The sequence below is a fragment of the Lampris incognitus genome, chromosome 18 (assembly GCF_029633865.1).
Source record: "Lampris incognitus isolate fLamInc1 chromosome 18, fLamInc1.hap2, whole genome shotgun sequence".
Classification (NCBI taxonomy): Eukaryota; Metazoa; Chordata; class Actinopteri; order Lampriformes; family Lampridae; genus Lampris; species Lampris incognitus.
In genome coordinates this window covers 1,753,166-1,779,400 of record NC_079228.1, presented here as the reverse complement: position 1 = coordinate 1,779,400, position 26,235 = coordinate 1,753,166, and the positions used below count along the sequence as shown (strand labels likewise).

Sequence of the window (26,235 nt, the reverse complement as noted above, 5' to 3'; positions counted from 1 at the left end):
GGCATGGGAGGAACGTTGTGTAGCGACGAAGAATCGGTCAGCCTCCTTTGCCAGCTCACGGGGATCAGTGATGGTGGAGTTAGCGAGCGCAGTCTGGACGTGGGGCGGCATGTTGCGCAGAAACAGCTCCATAAACAGGAAACATGGCTTTTCTTGACCCAGTAGGTTTAACATCCTGCTCATTAGCTCCGATGGTTTGCCATCTCCCAAGCCCTGAATTGCGAAGAGGCGACGTGCTCTCTCCGTTGCAGACAGTTCAAAAGTGTCAAGGAGGAGATGTTTAAGTGCGGCGTATTTACCATCGGCCGGTGGGTTGGTTATGAAACCGCTAATCCTGGAAGCCGTAGCGCACCCCAGCGCTGCCAATACGTAGTAGTACCTGGTCTCGTCTGCTGTTATGTCTCTGAGCGCGAACTGTGCCTCAGCCTGCGCGAACCATGTAGCCGCGGAAGACTCCCAAAACTCCGGCAGTTTAATTGCAACGGCGTTCGTAGCCATAATGTGTGTGGTTTCAGAAAACTTATCCGAAAACCGACGTCGGGGTCACCAGTGTAGAGCCGAAGTAACGGAGAAGACCGTAGGTTCACACTTTAGCCGTGTAGGCAACTTTCTTTAATCCACGGTAAATCAGCGAGACAAACAAAACCCCAGCTCGACTGAGCGGAGGTGGCAAGAATAACCAGAAAACTGGCTGGACAACCATAACTTAACCCTGCGTTAACCTGCCAGGGCAACCATGACTTAACCCTTAGTTCCTGGGTTGAATTCTGTCCCCAATACGTGTCCACCACAATGTAACCCTCACCTTTGCGTTCGTCTGTCGTCTCCCTACACGCCCTGGGACTCTGCGTTGTGTTTGTTGTAGTATGATGTTTGCGTGGAAAAGGAAGGAGGCGGAGGCTTGGGATCGTGGCTGAGACCTGGACACTTTATTGGCACTCGCTTACACTTCACCTCTCATCAATCAGCTGGCCGCTGGCCTCATCATACTCAAAGCTTCCGGCAGAAGAAACAAAAAACATTTGATCAACGTAGCCTTTTGCCCGGGACAAGAACTAGGGGTACGGTGTTGCAAAAGGGACAAACAACGCCATTTGTGGCATTCCCAGGGGAACATACAGCGTAACAGTACCACCCTGTGGCGGATTTACATTACTACCTTACATTTACTTTCCATATTTCATTGATTATCTGCCTTTTTCCATTCTCACTTGTAGAAATTTAGATTATATAAAAATGTATGTGTAGTATCAGGTCTTATAGGGCTAGGAACCTTAATGTATGGGAAGGGTCCCCGGGGGTGTCAATAAAGGTCGGACTCGACCAGTAAAGACACCGGTGTTGTGAGTTCTTCTTTATAAGTTAATATTTAGTGTCATAAGACACACTAACTGAACATGGTGTCAGAATCGGAATGAATAGCCAACTTAGTTTAAGTATATTTACCAGTGCAGTATATAGAGAAAGAAAAATAGCCCACAGAGCAAACGTAATTGGAAGCTAGCTATGCTAGAATTAGCCGTTAAACTAGCTAGCTGACGGAGAGCGCGAAAATGAGTCAGTTTCAAGTTCCCCCGCCAGAGAAGTTCTCATTCAAAGCTGAAGACTGGGCAAAATGGATCAAATGGTTCGAAAGACTTCGGATTGCATCAGGATTGGAGACACAAGCAGACGAGAATGAAATAAATACATTGATCTACACGATGGGAGAAGAAGCAGAGGATATCCTGACCTCTCTGCATTTGACGGCAGAACAAGCGAGTGACTACGCCCCAGTCAAAGACAGGTTGGATGCCCACTTCATAGCACGAAGAAATATCATCTTTGAGAGGGCTAAGTTTAACCAGCGCCAGCAGGAGCCGGGTGAGTCGGCAGACTGTTTTATCACTGCACTGCACTGTCTGGCTGAACATTGCGGATATGGAGCACTACATGATGAAATGGTGAGAGACAGGCTGGTGGTTGGACTGAGAGACGCAAAGCTGTCAGAACAGCTACAGATGGACCCGGATCTAACCCTGGAAAAAGCTGTCACAAGAGTACGACAGAGTGAACAGGTAAAGAAACAACAAGACATGCTAAAGAGAAACTTCAAAGAGGACATGACGAACACACAGCTAGACAGCATGCAAGGCGAACAGTGGAGCAGAGGGAGGTACGGACAGGACAAGCCACAGTCATCTCAGGCGTGTACAAAAACAGCCCAGAAAGTGACCTCCAGGCAGACACAGTGTAAATGGTGTGGTGACATGAGAGGTCACAGCATGCAGCAATGTCCAGCCAGGGAAGTAAGAAACAGGAACATTATGCCAGGGTGTGCAGAGCTAAAACGACAGAAGGTGCACACGTAGCCACACTGACAAATGATGTGGAGGACTATGTGGGGGATGAGGAGAATGCATATCTGGGAACTATGACTGTGGATGCAGATGATGGCCCATGGATGACGGAAGTAAAAATGAACCAAGGCAACATTGTGTGGAAAATAGACACAGGTGTGGACGTGACGGCAGTGCCAGAGACTTTGTGTAGTCAGGATCAACTGTGGAGACTAGGAAGACCAACAAAGTCCTTAAAGGGGCCAGGAGGACGACCACTTAATGTGAATGGGAAATTCACAGCCACGCTTAAGAAAGGCAAAAAGCACACAAGACAGGATGTTTATGTGGTAGAGGGACTGGCTGTGCCACTGCTGGGCAGGTTGGCTGCCACAGCGCTGCAGTTGGTGGCCAGGCTGGTCGCCATCTGTCAAGCACTGGACTCAAAAGAGGCTGTAAAACAAGAATTCCCGATGCTCTTCAGTGGTCTGGGGAGGATGCAGGAAGAGTACAATATCGACAACATCGTGCTAAAACCGGGAGCTAAGCTTTTCTCCATCTCCACTCCCAGGCGAGTCTCCCTACCCCTTTTACCAAAAGTAAAGGAAGAACTGAAATGCATGGAGCAACAGGGGGTCATTTCAAAAGTGGAACAACCAACTGCATGGTGCGCGCCAATGGTGGTGGTCCCGAAACAGACAGGGAGAGTGAGAATTTGCACAGACCTCACAGAACTGAATAAGTCTGTTATGAGAGAGAGACACCCACTCCCCTCAGTGGAACACATGCTGGGACAGTTGGCCGGAGCCCAAGTGTTCTCCAAGCTGGATGTGAATTCAGGATTCTGGCAAATCCCGCTTTCCAAAGAGTCTGCACTACTTACCACCTTCATGACACCATTTGGGCGGGACTGCTGTAGCCACTTATGCTTTGGAATATCCTCCGCTCCAGAGCACTTCTAGAAGCGCATGACACAGATCCTGGAGGTCCTGGAGGGCGTCGTGTGTCAGATGAACGATGTGCTCATCTGGGGAGCAACAAAACAAGCAGCATGATGAGAGGCTCCGCGCTGCACTGACACAGCTCCAGGAGGCCGGGGTCACGCTCAACGAGAAATGTGAGTTTTCCAAGAGCAAACTCAAGTTTCTGGGACAGGTCATCGAGGCATCGGGGGTGAGTGCTGACCCTGACAAAGTAGAGGCGGTCAAAGCCATGAAAGAGCCTAGGAGCGCAAGAGAAGTGCGGGGGCTGCTGGGGATGATAAATCATCTTGGCAAGTTTATACCTCATCTCGCTGAGAAGACCCATCCACTCAGAGACCTGCTGAAGAAATCAAACATGTGGGCCTGGGGGTCCGCTCAGCAGGAGGCCTTTGACAAGGTTAAAGAGGAACTGACCACACCCCCTGGACTGACCCTGTATGACCCAAACGCAGAAACCATGGTCTCCGCAGACGCCTCATCATATGGGCTGGGGGCTGTCCTTCTCCAGAGGCAATAGAAACAAGCATGGAACTCAGTGGCGTATGCTTCACGAGCCCTGAGTAGCACAGAGCAGAGGTATGCCCAAATAGAAAAAGAGGCATTAGCCTCCACCTGGGCCTGCGAGAAGTTTTCAGAGTTTCTCATTGGAAAAGACTTATGAGACTAATGAGATTCTCCTACACAATATTACACGTGGCAGGCAAGAACATTGCAACAGCAGATGTGCTCTCCAGGATTCCTGTTAGCACAGCGGATGGAGTACAGCAGGAGGACATGAACCTGTATGTCGACTCTATCATGGGAAGTCTGCCTGCAACCGAGAAACGGCTCAGAGAGATCCAAACACACCGGAACAGTGACCCTATAGTTCGCCAGCTGAAGAGGTACTGTGTGGTAGGATGGCCAGATAAGTTCTCCATCCGTCATGAAATTCAGCCCTACCTGCCGTTCTCAGGAGAGTTCACAGTGCAGAATGGTCTCCTGCTAAAATGGGTGAGGATAGTCATCCCAGCGTCACTCCGTGCAGCCATCCTGAACAAGCTGCACAAAGGACACCTCGGGATAACAAAATGCAGGGAGAGGGCTAAACAATCGGTGTGGTGGCCAGGCCTCAGTAAGGAACAGCAAAATGCTGTGGAAAAGTGTGACACGTGCATGCGAGAGAGTGAACTTTAGAGAGCCGATGATATCTGCAGAGTTCCCAATCAGACCGTGGTCCACTGTCGGAGCAGACCTGTTCCAAGAAAACAATCAAAACTACCTCGTCATTGTTGACTACTACTCCAGATACTTGGAAGTTGCTAAACTGACATCCACAACATCAGAGGCGGTGATCCAGCACTTCAAGTCCATCTTCTCTCGCCATGGAATCCCGGAGTAGTACGCTCAGACAACGGACCCCAATTTGTGTCCGAAAGCTTCCGGAAGTTTGCACAGGACTAGTGTTTTCATCATGTGACATCCAGTCCCCGCTTCCCGCAGAGCAACGGGGAGGCGGAGCGAGCGGTGAGAACAGTCAAAAGTCTGCTTTAAAAGTCACAGGATCCCTACCTGGCGCTCATGGCCTACCGCGACACCCCGCTGGCGAATGGGTATAGTCCCACAGAGCTTCTCATGGGGAGAAGGATCAGAACTCTTGTTCCAGTCATCCCATCCCAACTCAAACCAAAATGTACAGACACAGGGAAACTGAGAAAGACTGAACAAGCCTACAGAGACAGCCAGCAACGGAACTATAACTGCCGACACAGAACACATCACATGCCCCTCATCCGGCCAGGTAAACGTGTGTGGATAGAGACACTGACCAGCGAGGGACAGTGGTGTCTATGGCAGGCACACCAAGGTCTTACCTGGTTAAGACACCAGGAGGTACACTGTGGAGAAACAGATGCAGGGAAAACACAGGTCACAGAAGTAGGACACAACCCAAATCAACAGCAGCAGAGCTTAATGACTGAGAACCAATACCCACCTAGAGTGAGGAGACCTCCCGAGTACCTCAAGGACTTTGTGTGCAAGTGGGAAAAGAGAGAGAGAGAGAGAGAGAGAGAGAGTATGGGCGTGGGTTGAAAATAACTGTTTGTTCATGGGTTGAAAAGAACTGTTACTTCAGACTACTGGTATTGTTCATATTACCACACTGTTATTAGAAAGAACTGTTAGTTCAGACTACACTTTAGATTGCCATTATGTGGTTGATTTCAGAACAAGTAATATTTTATTAGAAAGAACAGATTGAGTTATTTACATAATTTATATTGTTTAGTTATACTGTTTAGTTAACACACAGGGAAAGCTACATATTTCAGAAAGGGAAATGTAGTATCAGGTCTTATAGGGCTAGGAACCTTAATGTATGGGAAGGGTCCCCGGGGGTGTCAATAAAGGTCGGACCCGACCAGTAAAGACACGGTAGAGGCTAGTTCCCGTCGATGCAGAGAACGGTCAACTGAGCATGCGCAAGTACTCGTTGCCTCCGTTGTTTGGGTAGGTTAAGGTTAGGGTTAGGGCGGGGTTAGGGTTAAAGTTACCTAATCAGACGCAGAGTAGGGGTGGGTCTTCCTAGAATCCTAGCACCTGGATGCTACGCAGGGCGTGTGGAGGCATGGTAGAGGCATTTCGTGCATGCTCAGTTGACCGTTCTCTACTCCATTTCCGTTCTCTGCATCGATGGGAACTAGCCTCTACCGTAAAGACAACGGTGTTGTGAGTTCTTCTTTATAAGTTAATGTTTAGTGTCATAAGACACACTAACTGAACAGTATCTTTCACTTAGCTGAAAAAAGTTTGTTGTGACCTTCAAACTTTGAAAATATACGATGCTATATACCAAGTCCAGTTGCACTTGATTCAACTCCTTTGGATAACCATGACCTGGATGAATGAGAATATTCACAGACATGATGCTTTGAACACATGTATTTGATTTTTATGTTTGTCTGTTTTTTGTCCCTTGCTGTAACGTTTATAATTGGATTTTTTATATAAACGATGACGTTCTCTGTAATGTTTTGAATTGAATTTACATAAAGTTTTGTTAAAAAAAATCGTTGTCTGTTTAGTTAGATTCCAAATCCACACTCCATTCCAGCTGGTGGCGGTAATGCGCCATAGCCTTATTTGACATAAATCAAGAAGAAGAAGAAAATACGAAAAGAAGAGGGGGAGTAGAAGGAGGAGAAGAAGAGGCCGTAGCTCTTCAAACCGGTCACGCAGGCAACCATTTTAAGATATCGAATGAGTGAGAGCACCCAGGGGGAAGAAGTTAAGGAAAGAGAACGTGGTGTACAATATTTTAAATATCAAATTAATTTGCATCGCAGACATAAAGTCAACTTCAATTGGCCCAGCATTTCACATCGCATTCAGTTAAGAGGAAAATCGCTAGCCTCATACTAAACGACGCTGGTGCTAGCTAGTTAGCAAAGCTAACTTGAGCTACGTTCGGAGTCTCGTCTGACGCAACGGTCATTGTAAGTTAAATGCTACTAAAATTACTACCTAGGTCTTTCCGAATAACCACATAATGTTTCCGTGGATTTTGATAGCTTAACCAATTATAATCATGGTACAACTGTAGGTGATGTTGTTCAGGAGAATGTCAGGCACGTTAAAGTTCGTACTATGTCTGCATGGATAGCCAGGTGGCAATTGAACCTTCAAACAGTTGCATGGAACGGGCAACATTACGTTATATTTACTGTCCTATCCGTTATTCTTGACATTATTAATCAAGGTGTACTTGCTTATGACCACAAGGACATTGTGATAGCTAATGTTTGTTGGTGGCTTGTATAGTTGCGATGCAGTCCACAACATGACGTACTTGAATTCTACGCAAGTCTTTGTTTGCTGTTTAGAGGCTAGTTATCTAAATTTGTGTTTGCCTTCCGCCTTCAAATCCTGTTTGATTCAATCCCATCCCACCATTTGTTCTTTCCAGGAGCCTGCCAACCAAACAAGTCAGAATGAGTGCAACCTCTTCCCAAAAAGTTGTGCTGAAAAGCACCACCAAAGTGTCTCTCAATGAGCGGTGAGGCGTCATGTACCCTGTCAACAATTTAAATTCCAGATGCACGGGCGAGCCACTGGTTCGAAGCCTCTAGTGCTTACTACGGAAAGGCACAGTTGGGGACCGGACCCTCCAAGGATATTAAGCTGCCTAGGCACTTGTGAACAACTCACTCAAAATGGTTGCCATTATCAGCAATTGCTGTTGCAAATACTAAGCTGAATTTAGTGAATAATACATCCCATGGACCATCTTGTGTGAGTAGTGCACACTTGCACAGGGGAAGAGGGTAATGGTCATACTTGGTAAGGCATCTGTTCTAAAATGGTTCAGAGGACATTCCTGAGAATGCTTTGGCACCGCTGCTGCTGATAGTTGCAAAAGATACAGCAAATATGCTTTTCAAAGGGAAAAAAAAGCATCAATTCAACAAGAGAAAAGCTACTTCTTTGGTGCATTTTCCATCTGCTCAGTATATATTCTCTCTCAAATCAACCACAGTTCAGCAAATATCTTTCTCCTTTCCTGCCAGCTTCTCTTTTTATTAAAAGTTTACAAGACAGAAAAGGTGCCCAGTCCTAGTCCAGACGTGACCAAGCACCCTCCCCCCTTTTTTCCCCTCCGCTCCTCATCTACATCTAATACTCCCTTCAGTGGTGTCACCCCAAGGCACGGTCTGGGCTGTAAGTGGCTGGGTAGCCAAACCTGTACCATCTGTCCTGGGCCTCCCCCACTGCTAAGTGATGATATCACCTAAGGAAGTGGTTGGCCTGTAAGTGGCAAATTGATGTCCCCACTGCTCCTCACTACCTTTGGCCTTCATTCTGTTTTTACTCATATGTTGCTTTGATTTTCTTTTTTCAAATATTTTTTTTCTTGGCTTCACAATGGTTTCATAATGTGGTCAACTTCAAATCACTCTGAAATGTCTGAGAGAAATTTAAAGAAGTGCCAAAAAAGTGGTGTCCTAGGCCTTGCGTAACAGAAGAGCCGCTTCGGTCCATGGTATGAAAAATGACTTGATTTGGAAAACCTCCCTCCTCCTTTTCCTATGCATACCCACTATTTTCCCTACTTCCTCCCTCTCACTTCCTCCCCTTTCACTTCTTAAGCTTCACTAATATGCTGAAGAACAAGCAACCTACGGCAGTGAGCATTCGAGCCACCATGCAGCAACAGCACATTGCTAGTGCCCGTAATCGTCGGCTGGCCCAGCAAATGGAGAACCGACCCTCTGTTCAGGCTGCACTGCACAACAAGCAGGTGAGGTGACTGTTTTGATTTTACAAACAAAAGATTTTGTTGTAAACAATCCCATTGCAAGGCTCCTGTGTTGATGGAGACTATATTTTGTACCAAAAAAGGTGGTTTTGTGGGAATTTCCACATGATTATTGTTAGTAAGAAGTTGTTTAGTATTAAACCTGCAGGAGGTCACATTGAACATTCCCATACAAATCCTTCCACCTCTCTCTGCTGCCTTGTATCACTCCAAAGTCCCTCCCACCAATTTACACCCCCTTTGCTCTTCAGCCCTTTACACTCTTGTAAAGCCAGGAAATGTTAAAGCAAGACTCATGAAACTTGTATTGTAGTTGATAGTCTATCCATGTAAAAAATAAAAATAAAAAAATCAGCGAGTCTCTTAGTTAAAGTAAGTTTATGTGAAGCAGCCATTTGGAGTTGGTCTTGTTAATTTTTAGGGTTAGGGTTACAACCACAAGTGACCGACAGGGCGGACGCAAATTGATCGTGTACACGTGCATCTGCATTTGTAGAACAACCAATAGGAACACTCTCGTCGAAAATCTTCATCCTGCGCTAGCTTTTTTTAAATTGTGAATACAGAGCCAAGGGGAGGAGCAGAAGTCTAGTTTTCTCTGACCACTTGATTAGAATATACTGAAAGGTTATTGTGGAATTTATGCTCAATGACGCCATAAAAACCTGCCTACCCCAGCCTCCAGCTGGGCTGTTACAAAAGAAATGTAAACAAGATGTCTTTATGCATGCTCAATAATCCAGAAAGTTGAATCAGTTTATCTGGACACAGCGTTTATTGAGGGAAAGTTTTATCACTCATCTAAGTGACCTCTTCAGTCTAAACTGACTGCAGGTTTCTCCACCCTTGTAAAAAATGCAGTTGGATAACGACCAAAACAAACAATCAGTTTCATATGCAAATATGGGTGTGACCATTAACTAGAATTACAATGGCCATGTGTACTATTCACAGAGGATTTGGGAATGTTTGCAATCACAGCATTGTAAGATGGAGACAGATGTACTCTTATACCCCCCCCCCCAGTTCAGGGATGGTTGTTCCGTCTTCCCGGGGAATGGGGAGTCAAAAAGGCCATCTATGTATATGGAGGAAGTGGAAAAGAGGCTATGATGTCCTATCCAGGGACACCACCTAGCCATTGGTTCAGATTTGTGGACGACACCTGGGTTAAAGTTAGATCTCAGGATGTACCACATTTCACCGGCCACATTAACTCTGTGGACAACCACATCAAGTTCACCAGGGAGGATGTGAAAAATTACAAGTTAGCCTTCTTAAGCTGTGAAATTGCAGTTGGTGATGGGAGACATTTGATTGTTGAGGTTTATCATAAACCAACACATACTGATCAGTACTTAAGGTTTGACTCTCATCATCCACTAGAGCACAAAGTAGGGAGTCATCAGGATTCTGTACCACCAAGCTGACAATGTCCCCATCGACACAGAGCCCGGGGGAGGGGAGAAATCCCACATTAAACAGGCCCTGGTTAAGTGTGGTTATCCTGACTGGGCGTTTGTCAAAGCCAGGAAGACACCCAAACAGTGCATCAGCCGATCGAAGAGAAGGACAACAGCTGTCTAAGCATAAACAGTGGTGGTTCCATATGTTGTGGGAGTTTCGGAACAGTTGAAATGTGTATTTTCCCCAACACTGCGTCTCCATTGCTTTCAAACCCCAAAACACTGCGCCAGAAATTGGTCCGCCCCAAGTATCAGGTCCCCCAGCACAAACAGTTAAGTGCCAGGAGGATTGCCGTGACTTGTACATCAGGGAAACCAAATAGACACTAGCCAAGAGGATGGCAGAACACAGGAGAGCTAACACGTCAGGCCAGGACTCCACAGTCTACACCATCTACAGGCCCGTGGCCACTCTTTCAGGGATGAGGATGTGCACATCCTTGATAGGGGGGAATGCTGGTTTGAACGAGGAGTCAAAGAGGCCATCTACACTACCGTTCAAAAGTTTGGGATCACCCAAACAATTTTGTGTTTTCCATGAAAAGTCACACTTATTCACCACCATATGTTGTGAAATGAATAGAAAATAGAGTCAAGACATTGACAAGGTTAGAAATAATGATTTGTATTTGAAATAAGATTTTTTTTACATCAAACTTTGCTTTCGTCAAAGAATCCTCCATTTGCAGCAATTACAGCATTGCAGACCTTTGGCATTCTAGCTGTTAATTTGTTGAGGTAATCTGGAGAAATTGCACCCCACGCTTCCAGAAGCAGCTCCCACAAGTTGGATTGGTTGGATGGGCACTTCTTTGAGCAGATTGAGTTTCTGGAGCATCACATTTGTGAGGTCAATTAAACGCTCAAAATGGCCAGAAAAAGAGAACTTTCATCTGAAACTCGACAGTCTATTCTTGTTCTTAGAAATGAAGGCTATTCCATGCGAGAAATTGCTAAGAAATTGAAGATTTCCTACACCGATGTGTACTACTCCCTTCAGAGGACAGCACAAACAGGCTCTAACCACAGTAGAAAAAGAAGTGGGAGGCCGCGTTGCACAACTGAGCAAGAAGATAAGTACATTAGAGTCTCTAGTTTGAGAAACAGACGCCTCACAGGTCTCCAACTGGCATCTTCATTAAATAGTACCTGTTAGAGCCTGTTTGTGCTGTCCTTTGAAAGGAGTAGTACACACCGGTGTAGGAAATCTTCAATTTCTTAGCAATTTCTCGCATGGAATAGCCTTCATTTCTAAGAACAAGAATAGACTGTCGAGTTTCAGATGAAAGTTCTCTTTTTCTGGCCATTTTGAGCGTTTAATTGACCCCACAAATGTGATGCTCCAGAAACTCAATCTGCTCAAAGAAGTGCCCATCCAACCAATCCAACTTGTGGGAGCTGCTTCTGGAAGCGTGGGGTGCAATTTCTCCAGATTACCTCAACAAATTAACAGCTAGAATGCCAAAGGTCTGCAATGCTGTAATTGCTGCAAATGGAGGATTCTTTGACGAAAGCAAAGTTTGATGTAAAAAAAATCTTATTTCAAATACAAATCATTATTTCTAACCTTGTCAATGTCTTGACTCTATTTTCTATTCATTTCACAACATATGGTGGTGAATAAGTGTGACTTTTCATGGAAAACACGAAATTGTTTGGGTGATCCCAAACTTTTGAACGGTAGTGTATGTGAAGAGGGAACGACCATCCCTGAATCGAGAGGGGGGGGCAGCAGCTAAAAGTACATCTGTCACCATCTTACAATGTTGTGATTGCGACCATTCCTTAGTCCTTGGCCAAGTTAAAGGAAGTTGAATCAGTTCATCTGGACACAATGTTTATTGACATTGACAGAAACGTTTCATCATCATCTAAGTGACCTCTTAAGTCTAAACATACTGCAGGTGTCCCCACCCTTGTAAAAAAAATGCAGTTGCGTAACGACCGAAACCGGCAATCAGTTTCATATGCAAATATGGGTGTGACCTTTTAAGTAGAGTTACAATGGCCATGTGTACTATTCACAGAGGATTTGGAAATGTTTGCAGTCACAGCATTGTAAGACGGTGACAGATGTACTCTTAGCCCCCCCCCCCCCCCGGTTCAGGGATGGTCGTTCCCTCTTCACATACTAGATGGCCTGTTTGACTCCCCGTTCCAACCAGCATTCCTCCCTATCAAGGATGTGCACATCCTCATCCTTGAAAGAGTGGCCACTGGCCTGTAGATGGTGTAGACTGTCCTGGCCTGACGTGTTAGCTCTCTTCTCAAGGATGAGGAGTGCTAATGCTTTCGTTTTGTTTCATTTTGTATTGTTTATAAGGGTGGGGATACCTGCAAGTCAGTTTAGACTGAAGCGGTCACTTGGACAATCTAGTTTGTACACATTAAACCCAGATAGTTTGCGGTGAGCTTTCAGACATAATTTTGTTGTTGTTGGGGTGTGACAGGCAGGAGTTTTTGTTTATTACTAATAAAACTTAAATAAATGCTTCTGGTATGTTCCTGTTATAGGAACTGATCTCTGCCTCTCTCAGTCAGTGTGTTTCTGTGCACCTTGCAGCATGCATGTCTGGTTTGCCATCTGTGGGCAGGTGGCAGGCTGCATACAGGGCAAAGAAAAGCTATTTAGGCTTCAGATAATGTTGCTACAGTGATCACAGGGACATGTGTCAACAAACGAAGTGTGAGTGAAGTTCTGATGGAACTAAAGCTCATTTCTTTAATCACAAACGACACAGTGACAACTGGATGGCAAAAGATGCCGGCTCAGTGAAAAAGTGAAAATGTTACCAGAAAAACAAAACAGAAAACAAGGCCTATAAAACATGACATGTACAGATATTACTAATCTAACATACGTAACAAGGCCTATATAAAACATGACATGTAAAGAAAGAACTGAACATTGTGAATGAAATGACACAAACAACGGCCTGGCGGCCTGTCTAGGGTGTCTCCCTGCCTGCCTGCTGACTCACTGCTGGGATAGGCTCCAGTATCCCTGCGACCCTGAGAGCAGGATAAGTGGTTTGGATAATGGATGGATGGATGGTATTATAGGTGTTAAAATATTAATTTTGGTGTCAGTTGTTTCCTAGCAGACATACTAACATATGCATTGCATTAATATCTCAATTGGGCATTTATCTTGACAGAATAAATTTAAAAAACCGGCCGTCATTTTGACCGCCCATGATCGTTTTAGGTAGATCTTATCTTTTTTCTTTTTTTCTTGTTTCACACAATTGAACTAAAACCAATTTTAATGCAAATATATGCAATTTTAGGAGCATTCATGGAGCGGCATGTCTGTATCCCCCCCCCCCAAAAAAAAAGAAAAGTTATTAAACTTTGAAAATCCAAAACGGTCAAAATGCCCATCTTGGTCATTCTAGTGTTAAGTGGCTCACCATGGTAGTTAGTAATTATAATTAACCAAAGAAGTAGGCTAAGTGCCGCTGACTTGGAGTCCTAGAGATCAGTATGGAGAGAGCAGAGATCGGGTTGGCTTGGAAAGATGAGGTACTTGGCCGGATACAATTGGGGAGAAAAAGTGGGGGGGGGGGGGGAGTTCTATCCTTAACTCACTAGGATATGTGACTATGTGTGACTTTGACTTGGGTCCTGGGCTGTTCCGTCGGCGTCTGGACACTGCTTGGCATCCTCCTTATCATATTCTTCATATATCTTATAATTCCACTATAATTGTGTTATCCTCTTTCAATGTTGTGTTGTGTAAATTGTGTAAACACAACATCATTGCACGTTGTCCGTCTTGGGAGAGAGATCCTCCTCTGTTGCTCTCCCTGAGGTTTCTTCCTATTTGTCCTCCCTGTTAAAGGGTTTTAGTGAGTTGTTCCTTATCTGATATGAGGGTCTAAGGACAGGATGTTGTGTTGCGGTGAAGCCCCTGAGGCAAATTTGTAATTTGTGATATTGGGCTCTACAAATGAAATTGACTTGACTTGACTTAATGTCAGAGAGGCAACTATTGAGATTTGCAAGGGCACTAGGATCTGTGGGTTTTAGTGACCTCTATAACAGAGTATCGTCAGCATAAAAATGGTAAAACACATCATGATTTTGAATGACCTGGCCAAGGGGCAGCATGTATATAGAAAACAGAAGGGGGCCAAGAACTGAGCCATTGATGAAGTAGAGTTACCCAGAACAACAGAAAAAGTTCTGTTGGAGAGGTATGAGCATCATAAACTAAGCCAAGCCCTTGATGCCAAAGGCAGCACTTAAGTCTAAAAGAGCTAAAATCGAGCAGTCGCCTGTGTCTGCAGTCAGCAGTAGGTCATTAGTGACCTTAACTAGAGCTGTCTTGGTACTATGAAGTGCTCTAAAACCAGACTGTCTCGGTACTATGAAGTGCTCCAAAACCAGACTGGAAACTGTTAAAAGCACTATTAGTGTTCATAAAAGACATCAAGTGAGAAGAAATCACTCTCTCCAGAAAAGACAATTTGATTTAAGATGGAGAATGGAACGAATGCAAGAGCCTGGCTGGATTTTGGACCTGATATTTGCCTTATTTACAAAATGACTGAGAAATTTTTCAGACAACTCAACATCAGGTTCAAAAAGAGAAGTGGAGGGCCATTAATAACACAATCAATTAAGAGAACTTTAGGATTGTGGTTATTCCTTGATATAAGTTCAGAGAAGTACGCTGATCTTGCTTCCCTAACTGCCTTCTGGTAAATTAACATGTGGTTTTAAGGGTGTTATATGGTAATTCAGACTTGTTGACCTTCCATGGGTGGCACAGTGGTTAGCGCGGTCACCTTACAGCAAGAAGGTCCTGGGTTTGAGCCCCGGGGTAGTCCAACCTTGGGGGTCGTCCCGGGTCGTCCTCTGTGTGGAGTTTGTATGTTCTCCCCGTGTCTACGTGGGTTTCCTCCAGGGGCTCTGGTTTCCTCCCACAATCCAAAGACATGTAGGTCAGGTGAATCAGCTTTACTAAATTGTGTCTAGATGTGTGTGTGTGTGTGTGTGTGTGTGTGTGTGTGTGTGTGTGTGTGTGTGTGTGTGTGTGTGTGTGTGTGTGAGTGTGTGAGTGTGTGAGTGTGTGAGTGTGTGAGTGTGTGAGTGTGTGAGTGAGTGAGTGAGTGAGTGAGTGAGTGAGTGAGTGAGTGAGAGAGAGAGTGAGAGAGAGAGAGATGGCCTGGCGGCCTGTCCGGGGTGTCCCCAATGACTGCTGGGATAGGCTCCAGCATCCCCACGACCCTGACAGCAGGATAAGCGGTTTGGATAATGGATGGATGGATGACCTTCCATTGTCGTTCTGGTTTTCTACAGAATCTTCTAAGGGCACGAGTGTGATCATTCAGCCAGGGGAGGGTATCTGATTTTTGTTTCCTAGTTTTAAGTGGTGCGATGTGCTGGAGGATGGGGGGGCACTGATCATTGAATGAATTTAACTGCATCTGGATTGAGGGGGATAAAGAGGGATTAAAGGATGATGAATTAAAAGCATCACAGAATTTAACTGCAGGGCCAGCGTTGAGAATGTTAGGGCAGGTTTTAGGACAGTGACTAGGAATAGAGAGCTGCAGTGGGACTTTGAAAGCAGCAGCTTCATGGTCGGATACAGCCATATCCACCAGATGAAGACACTTGAGAGAGAAACCAGATGAGAGTACAAGGTCTTAGATGCGACTTTTGGATTCTGTGGCATGTGGAATGTGAGGTTAAAAGAGTCTAAAAGATCCAAAATATGTGAAATCAGGGAATGGGAAAGACAACACACATGACACATGACAAGATCACCAAGAATAAGCACCCTGTCATATTTTGGCATGACAATCATCATCATCATCGTCCTTTGACCGCAGTTGAGCATGCGTTCACAATGTCACACCAGTATTCTCTGTTTCCCATTTGATTTGGTGGGTCTTGAAATACAGTCTATGTAGTTGGAAGGTCGCCTTCCTCTGTTAGGACATGGGAGATGCATACAGATAACGTCGGATATAATTGGATCTTTTGCTTTGGAGCAGTGTCCTGCAAAACGTGATCTCCTCTGTGCAACCGTGGTTGACATAAGTGGTGTATCACCGTAGATTTCAGCTTTGCTTTTGTGCTGCCGCCAGGAGATGTTCTTTAACTCTCATAAGGAGGCGTGTGTTCTGTCAAGTCCCGCCTGAAGATCTGTTTTCATGGTCCATGTCTCCGACCCATAAAGTAGGATACTTTCAACACATGCTCTGAAGAATGCTAGTTTTGTCTTGTCAGATCAGAGATGTCAGACTTCCATATATGATGTGATTTATTACATTAAACATCATATAATTTATTACTACTGCCTTGTAGACAGAAATTGGGTACCGAAGGACTTGCGACCTCGGTGTATGACAAGCATGAAGGCATGACAATAGATAGGTCAGAAAACTCCGAGATAAAACTAACTGAATTAGGAGGCCCGTGAAGTAAGATGCAGAGTAAAGGGGGGGGGCAGTGATTAAAAAACATAAAACCTCAAATGAGATAAAATTACCACAAGTAACAGGATGGCACTTAAGACTAATGTATAAAAAACAGCTAAATAATGGCGGCCCAATACACCGGGCATTTCTCAGTATTGAGTTATCTTAAGTACAAACTCACTCTTGAGGAATACATGCTTGTCAAGTTGACCTTGGGAGTACAAACCTACAAGTACCTAATCACTCAAATTACAGTTCAGAATCAAAATCCTATTTATTGCCATGTTCAAGAACATTAAAGGAATTTGTTTTGGTATGTTGGTGCAAGAGGGAAAGATTAACAGTAAATAGTAACGATAAAAGTTAAAAAGAATAATACATACACACACACTCACACACACACAATAAAATAGAAATAAGGTGCTATCACCACCATTTAAGAGTTTAAACATGAGAGACCACGTGGTAACCCCTGATATCTGGCACTGGGTGGCAGGAACTGATGTCCGGCACCGGGTGGCACGAACTGTATCTACAAAAGGTTAAATCAGAATCATGTGTATTGACCATGTAGGTTTGCACAAACATGGAATCTGACTCCAGTTTTGTGGTTCTGTCAGTGTACTTAACATAGAATAACAACGCTACAGCACACCAGTCTTCACATATATTCTACATACGGGTGAAAAAAGAGATGATAAGGTGCAGTGGTGCAGAGACTATATCAGAGATGCTGAAATAGATGTTATATAACGCATTTATATAACGCTTTTCTAGACGCACAACTGCTTTGTGTGTCTAGAAAAGTGTTATATAAATGTAGTGATTTATTATTATTACTTACATACATGCCTGAGGTAGATGGACATGACAGAGTGTACCAGTACAGTATATACAACATGTACAGTACAGTATGATGGATTTATTGACAGTGTAAGGCATTCATTTGAATGACAGCCCACAGAAAGAAACTGTTTTTATATCTGGTTGTTTTGGAGTACAGTGCTCTGTAGCCACCTGCCAGAGGGGAGGAGTTGGAACAGGTTGTGACCAGGGTGTGATGGGTCTGCAGTGATGTTGCCTACCCGTTTCCTGAGTCTGGAGGTGTATAAATCCTGAATGGAGGGCAGGCTGGCACCAAAGAGTTTCTCCGCAGACCTAACTGTGTCCATTGTAGTCTGTCCCTGTCCTGTTTGGTGGCCGAACCAAACCAGACTGATGTATGTGCAAAGGACAGACTGGATTATTGCAGCGTGGAACTGAATCAACACTCCCTGAGACAGGTTGAATTTCTTGAGCTGGCAGAGAAAGTACATCCTCTGCTGCCCCCCCCCCCTTTTTTTCCCCTCAATTGTATGTAGCCAATTTACCCTGCTCTCTGAGTCGTCCTGGTCACTGCTCCACCCCCTCTGCCGATCCGGGGAGGGCTGCAGACTACCACATGCCTCCTTCAATACTTGTGGAGTCGCCAGCAGCTTCTTTTCACCTGACAATCAGGAGTTCCAGCAGGGGGATGTAGCGTGTGGGAGGATCACGCTACCCCCCCTCCCCCCTGAACAGGCGTCCCGACCTACTAGAGGAGGTGCTAGTGCAGCGACCAGGACACATACCCACATCTGGCTTCCCACCTGCAGACACAGCCAATTGTGTCTGTAGGGACGCCCGACCAAGCTGGAGGTAACATTGGGATTCGAACCGGTGATCCCCGTGTTGCAGGCTACAGAATAGACCACTAGTGCTACCCGGGCGCCCCTGCTGGGCCTTTCTGATGATTGTGTCTATGTTGGATGCCCACCTTAGGTTCTGGGAGATTGTGGAACTCAGAAATCTCGGTTTTCACCACAGACACCATGCTGAGTTTATGTTTATTTAGATCCCCATTAGCTGTTACCCAAGGCAACAGCTACTCTTCCTGGGGTCCACATTAAAAACATCCATGTATACACATGCTTTCACATGCATGTATATATAAATAAACACAATTACATCACTAAATTCAATTCATCCCCCACCCCATCCCACCCACCTCAATTAAACCAGCATTATTAGAGAAGCCATCATATAACCCCCCCCACACACACACACACAGTAGCATCTATAACAGACTACTCCTACCAACTGCATTGAGCTACATATTTCAGAATAAAAATATAAAAAGTTATGTATTACACATTGTGTATGCCTGTACCCAAAAATAATCTCTTAAGTTGCTTTTTAAAACATCCTTTACTTGTTGCCTGAGTAATAACGTATGGCAACCTATTCCACTGTGAAATGGCCCTATACATAGCAGTTCTTTTCATTGCATTTGTTCTGGGTTGAGGAATTGTAACATGACCCCTGCTAACTTGTCTTGTTCCATGTTCATGTCTGTCCTGGGAAAAAGTTATTGGGTATGGTGAGTATGGTTATTGAGAATATGCTCAAAACCGTGGGTCAAAACCCACAGTTTTGAGCATATTCAGCTCCAGGTTGTTAATGGCTGCACCAGAGGGCCAACTGATCAATCTCCTGTCTATATGCAGACTCGTCACCATCAGACCATAAGGCCAATGATGGTTTTGTCGTCCGCAAACTTCAGGAGTTTAACAGATGAGTCTCGTGAGGTGCACTCATTTGTGTAGCAAGAGAAGATTATAGGGAAGAACACACATCCATGGGGGAGTGCCGGTGCTGATGGTCCGGGTGCTGGATGTGATTTTCCCCAGCTTCGCCAGTTGCATCCTGTCTGTCAGGAAGTTTTTAATCCCCTGGCAGATGGGGGCTGGTACAGTGAGCTGAGTGAGTTTGGAGTGGAGGATATCTTGGACGATGGTGTTGGAAGCTGAGCTGAACAAACAGGACCCTTGCATATATCCCTGGGCAGTCGAGGTGTTGCAAGATGTAGTGCAATCCCATGTAGACTACATCATCCACGGACCTGTTTTCTTCGGTAGGCAAACTGCAGGGGGTCGAGCAGTGGGCCTGTGATTTCCTTCAGGTGGGCCAACATCCTTCTCTCGAAGGATTTCATGACCACAGATGTTAGGGCAATAGGCCTGTAGTCATTTAATTCTGTGATACGGTGTTTCTTGGGGACCAGGATGATAATGGAGCTCTTGAAGTAGGAGGGGACTTCCCAAAGCTCCAGTGATCTGTTGAAGATCAGTGTGAAAATGGGGACCAGCTGGTCAGCACAGACGTTAAGACAGGAGGGTGACATGCCATCCAGGCCCGGTGCCTTGCTGGTGTTCTGTCTCTGGAAGAGCTGGCACACGTCCTCAACACAGATCCTGAGTGCGGGTGGGGGTTCAGTGGGGAGGAGAGAGGGGCTGGCAGGGAGTGCCGTTGGTTGTGTATTGTGGCTGGAGAGGGTGAGGGGTGTGAAAGTTTGCTTTTCAAACCTGAAGTAAAACCCATTTATGTCGTCAGCCAGTTGATGGTTCCTTGCAGTTTGGGGGGGATGTGTCCTGTAGTTGGTAATGTCTACAAACCTCTTCAGGCTGATGATGGGTCATTGAAAAAAACCAGTTTTTCAACTTTTCAGAGTCGCACCTTTTTGCCACTCTGATCTCCTTTGTAAGTGTATTTCTGGCTTTGTTATACCGGGCCGTATCGCCACTCCTGTGGGCTACCTCTTTGGCCTGACGAAGTTGCCCGAGTTTAGCTAAGGTGCAGAAGAATTTGGTGGGCACACACATGTCCTCATAAAAGCTGATATAAGATGTCACAGTATCAGTAAGTTCCCCAGGTCTGTAGATGCAGCCTCAAAAACACTCCAGTCAGTGCAGTAGAGGCAGGCCTGGAGTTCCAGTTTTGATTCATTGGTCCATTCCTCACAGTTTTAACCACAGGCTTTGCAGTTTGTAGTTTCTGCCTGTAGGTTTGGATACGATGAATCAGACATTGATCAGACACACCCAGGGCTGCACGGGGGACAGAACAATAAATAGGTGTCATTTAATACTGTGTAACAGTATTAGAGTATTTTTGTCTCTGTTGGGACATTTAACATACTGTCTGTATTTTGGCAATTCATGGCTGAGGTTTGCTCTGTTAAAATCTCCATAGTAGGGAGTCTTGATATTTGCGCTGATTGTTTGTAATTTGATCTGTAATAGGAAGTCTTGATATTTGCGCTCATTGTTTGTGTTTTGATTCAGTAAAAAAGAGCCAAGCTGAATCAACGTGCTATCCGTCTTAGTTACGACAAGGAATGAAAGTCAGTAGGAGCAAGACGGAATACCTATGCATGAATGAGAGGGAGGACAGTGGAATAGTCAGGATGCAAGGAATGGAGGTGACGAAGGCATATGAGTTTAAATACTTGGGGTCAACTGTCCAAAGTAACGGGGGGTGCAGTAGAGAGGTGAAGAAGAGAGTGCAGGCAGGGTGGAGTGGGTGGAGAACAGTGTCGGGAGTGATTTGCGACAGAAGGGTACCAGCAAGAGTTAAAGGGAAGGTTTACAAGATGGCTGTGAGACCAGCTATGTTATATGGTTTGGAGACCGTGGCACTGACGAAAAGACAGGAGGCAGAGCTGGAGACGGCAGAGTTGAAGATGCTAAGATTTTCACTGGGAGTGGCGAAGAAGGACAGGATTATGAATGATTATATTAAAGGGACCGCTCAAGTTGGACGGTTTGGAGACAAAGCAAGAGAAGCGAGATTGAGGTGGCTTGGACATGTGTGGAGGAGAGATGCTGGGTATATTGGGAGAAGGATGCTGAATATGGAGCTGCCAGGAAAGAGGAAAAGAGGAAGGCCAAACAAGAGGTTTATGGATGTGGTGAGGGAAGACATGCAGGTGGCTGGTATGACAGAGGAAGATGCAGAAGACAGGAAGAAATGGAAACGGATGATCTGCTGTGGCGACCCCTAACGGGAGCAGCCGAAAGTAGTAGTAGTAGTTTGTAATTTGATCAGCCAGGTGTTTTAACGACTCTTTAACACAGGCCTGGGCTGATTTTGCAAAATCCGGAGTTCATGTCAATGGCCAAAAGACTGGAGAACACAGGAATTTGTCACAATTTTCAAATCTGGATGCAGCAAAGTCTGTGCGAACTATCACACAATAAGCCTCATTAGTCATACAAGTAAAATCATGCTATCCATCTTGTTGGACGGAATGATAAACAAGATGGAATCCGAGATGTCAGATTAGCAAACAGGTTACAGACAAGGAAGAGGGTTTTCAGAAATGCTGGTAACACTGCAAACACTAATTGAAAAGGTATCCAGCACAGATAATAAAGCAATGCAGATTTTTATTGATTATTCAAAGGCATTTGATTCAGTAAGCCATACACAGCTCTTTAACATCATGCTGGAAATGGGTTTCCCTTGACACCTCATTGCACTGCTTCAAGCTCTATATATTGGCCATACAGCAGTGGTGAGATGGAATGGTGAGAACACAGAAGCTTTTCTAATGGAGAAGGATGTACGTCGAGGTTGCGTTGTATCACCACTCATATTCACACTATACACAGAACAAGTGATGCAGATATAGATGAATATGGAGTGAGCATAGGTCAAGTCAAGTTTATTTATATAGCACATTTAAAACAACCACAGTTGAACCAAAGTGCTGCACAAGCTTAAAATACAATATAAAATAAGTAACACATATGAATATAAAAGTACATGTAAAAAATACATAGTAAAATAAAGGAATTAAAATATAAACAATAAAACACAAGAGTAAAAGTATATTTCCACAATAAAATCACGGTGTCTAGCTCAACTTGAATGCCAGAAAGGTAGGTCTTTAACCAAGATTTAAAAGTCTCTTGGGTCTGAGCAGATCTTATGTGTATTGGTAAGTTGTTCCAGAGATCGGGGGCAGCAACTGCAAAGGCTCTGTCATCCCTATTCTTTAAGCCTGGATCTCGGAACATGTAAGAGCATCTAGTTTGCTAACCTGAGTGCTCTGACTGGTGTATGATAACGTATTAGCTCAGATAAATAAGATGGTGCCAGCCCATTTAAAGACTTGAAAACAAGTAATAAAATCTTAAACTGGATCCTAAAACAGACAGGAAGCCAATGAAGGGAGGCCAGTACAGGCGTTATGTGATGACGTCGCTTCTTTCCTGTCAGCAGGCGAGCAACTGCATTTTGTACAAGCTGCAGGCGACGAAGCGACGACTGAGCTATGCCAACATACAATGAGTTACAATAATCTAGACGAGAGGTAGTAAACGCATGAATTACCCTTTCAAGATCATTTGGAGGGAGATAGGCCTTTACTTTTCCCAGAAGTCGTAATTGAAAAAAACTTGTTTTGACTACTGAGCTTGTTTGTTTGTCAAAGTTAAAAGAGCTGTCAAAAATCACCTCAAGATTCCTAACAGAAGAGGGACTGTAGGAAGCTAAAGGGCCAAGAGCACTATCATAACCATCCAGCAGATCAGGCTGTCCATATACAATAATTTCAGTCTTATTTTGATTTAATTTCAGGAAATTTAACTCCATCCATGTTTTGACATCCTTTAAACAACTCAGCAAAGCCTGTATTGAATCTCTGCTGTTTGTTTTTATAGGCAGATAGATTTGCAAATCATCAGCAAAACAATGAAAAGACATATGTTTTTTTATAAATGGACCCCAAGGGCAGCATATACAATGAGAAGAGAATGGGGCCCAAAATGGAGCCTTGTGGGACCCCACAGTTAAGTGGGGCCGCAGCTGAAGAGAATTGGTCTATATGGACAGAAAAGCTTCTATTTGACAGGTAAGACTTGAACCATTCTAGGAAAGTACCTTTAATGCCTACATCTAGCTCAAGACGTGATGCAAGAATATTATGGTCAACCGTGTCAAAGGCAGCAGTCAGGTCCAAAAGCACCATAACAGCAGAGTTCCCAGAGTGCAGAGTTGAAAGAAGATCATTAAAAACTATTAAAAGGGCTGTTTCAGTGCTGTAACGTGATTTAAAACCAGACTGGAACTTTTCACAAATGCCATTAATTTCTAGGTGCATTTGTAATTGTACATAAACTGCTTTCTCTAAGACTTTTGAAAGATCAGATACTGCAATCTCCGTAGATGGACAAGACGTAGAACACCTAGACAGCTTCAAATACTTGGGTTCAATTAAGACAAATGACGGATGATTGTACAGATGACATAAAAATCAGAATTACCCTAGCAAAGAAAATAATGATGAAGATGGTACCAATTTGGAAAGATAGGAGAATTAGAAAAGAAGTGAAAGTCAAGTCTACTTAAAACACTCGTCTGGCCAGTGTTGTCATATGGAGCTGAAAGTTGGACATTGAAGTAAGTGATGGTAAACAGGATTGAGGCTGCAAAGATGTGGCTTTATCATAGGATGCTTCGAATAAGTTGGATAGAGAAACGAATGAATGCGAGCATCCTTAATGAATTAGGAACAAAAAGAGGACTAATGGCACATATAATGAAAAGAAAGCTATCATTCTTTGGGCCTACCTGTCGTCCAGGTGGAAGTAAATTAATGGAGACAGCGATTTTGGGAACTACACCAGCAAAGCGCAAGTGAGGCCGACCAAAAAGGCAGTAACATGATGACGTCAAAGAATGGCTTAGTCTGAAAATATCAGAGGCAACAAGATCAGCTCAGGACAGAAAGAACTGGAGGAGACTTGTTTGGCAAGCATGTCATCCTGATGGTGCTGGCAACCCTCGCTAACGAGAAGGCCTTGAAGAAGAAAGGGCTGGGATATAGACACCAAACAGAATAAATGATGAAAATTGCCGCCGTGAATAGAATGGTTTACAGTCACTGAAAAGGGTCTCTAAGTGAGGGCTGCATGATTTCTTTGACATTGTGACAGCCGTACACCAACCTTTGTTTATGTAGAAGCATATGCCGCCACCCAATTTTTCCCAGTCGGTTCGTATCACGGTCCGCCCAGAGGAGTTGGAACTGTGGCAGATGAAGTTTATGGTCTGTGATTTGCTATATCACTAAGCCAGGTTTCAGTGAGACACAGGGTGGTAGAGCTGGAAAAGTCTTGAATTTTTTTTCCATTTAGGAGTAGCCGTTTGTCCATCTTGTTGGCCAGAGAGTGGACATTTGCCAGGTGGATTGATGGGAAGGCAGTTCTTAATTCCTGCTGTCGCAGTTTGACGAGCACTCCGGCTGACCCCTTCGGCGTCTTTGGTGTAATCGGCACAGGGCTGTACCGATCAAGACCGCGGCAAGACTTTGGTTAAAATGTTCAATTAAAGTCGGTAAAAACGTTTGATCAGTTTGTTTAGTGGACAGTTGAAGACTTAAAAGTTCTTCCCTGCTGTATGTGTTCAGTGAGTGGGCACTGGAAACTAAACAAATAAACAAAAACGGACAAGGTACAAGAGAGTGCAGAACCGAGGCTACCATACGCAGTGCCGTCTTGATGACGTATAAATCTTAAATGAGAATCCCCCCCCCCTTTTTTTTTTCTCCCCAATTGTTTCCGGCCAATTACCCCACTCTTCCAAGTCATCCCAGTCATTGCTCCACCACCTGTGCCAATCCGGGTAGGGCTCCTGAAAGTTGCAATTTCCAAATCTGCGGGAGCATTGCAAGAAGAACAAAACGCAGGAAGATCCAGCAATGAAGGATTTTGTGACGAGCCTGGCAGAAATTTTCCAAGGAACAATTTGAAAGCCCCCTAAACTCTCAGGTGACATCCTCCTCTTCCTGAGATAGCTGTTAAATATTTTGGCTGGCGGGCAGTGGACTGCAGGGGCCAAAAGGCTGGTACCTTCCATAGATGAGGCCTTCCATAGCCCTTTAGATGAAGGTCTTTTCAGATGGAAACATCTGATTTGCTTAAAGCACAACACAAGGACGTTGGGGTGAGTGACTTTTGGATCAACTTGGTTCCCCAAGCTCGATTCAGAAACATGAGCGCTATTGCACTGCTCCTACTCACAATTTCCCCCTCCACTTACCCATGTGGGTCGTTTTCTTTCGATGAACTCGATCAAGAACCAGGAAAGAAACAGACTTTCCAATGCATATGTTGGCAAGTGCATCAGGCTTGCCACAACAGAGTTACAGATTCAACATCAGGATTGCTTCATCCCGTTGTTCTCATTTCTCTCACTGATTGGTGAATGAACATCCATTTATTTTAGTGGGTTTGTCCATAATTAAATGGTTGGTTTCAAGAGTGCTTTTTTTTTCTCCTTGTGTGACCCTCAACAGTGGAAAGAGGTCATTATAGGGGTAATGTGGTCCCTCTTCCGGGTACTTCTCAGGAGCCTGGCTGCAACATTCTGGACCAGCAGCAGGTGGGACTGGGACGACTGACTAATCCCAATATACGTGGAGTTGCAGTAATCTTAAGACAGAGGATATATAAGTGTGGATAACTTTCTCTAGATCTTTAAAAGAAAGAAACAGCTTGATTTTGGCAATAGTACAAAGCTGGAAAAATTGGTTTTCACTACTGCATTAACTTTCTTGTCAAACTTGAATGTAGAATCAAATATCACACCAAGGTTTTCGACATGATGTTTGACAAGGGTGGACAGGTTGCCAAGACTGTGTAAACATTTAACCGGAGTCAGGGGGGCAAAATATTACAACTTTACATTTGCCTTCATTCAGTTTTAGGAAGTGTGGGAGTCGAACTTCTGCGATTACTTGAGCTTAACTCGTGTACATTAACTTGTTGGGGGAAAAACTTCCATAGGACTCCTATGTAAGAAAGGATGAAACCAAGTATTTTTATTACACAGCTTGTATCTACTTACAAGAATATTCAAAGTTAAGTTCTCCTC

At 44.5% G+C, this 26,235-nt stretch overlaps 1 protein-coding gene across 2 annotated transcripts in view; it reads left to right on the top strand.

The window, feature by feature from the left end:
* Positions 1–6,453: 6,453 nt before the first annotated feature.
* The window catches only part of chtopa (chromatin target of PRMT1a), a 60,707-nt gene continuing 40,925 nt past the window's right edge, over positions 6,454–26,235 (top strand). For both annotated transcript variants that reach the window (XM_056298326.1, XM_056298325.1), the window contains exons 1-3: positions 6,454–6,777; positions 7,248–7,337; positions 8,429–8,579. In XM_056298326.1, coding sequence (XP_056154301.1) covers positions 7,273–7,337; positions 8,429–8,579 — 216 coding nt within the window. In that variant the 5' untranslated portion in view covers positions 6,454–6,777; positions 7,248–7,272. The remainder of the gene's footprint in view (positions 6,778–7,247; positions 7,338–8,428; positions 8,580–26,235) is intronic.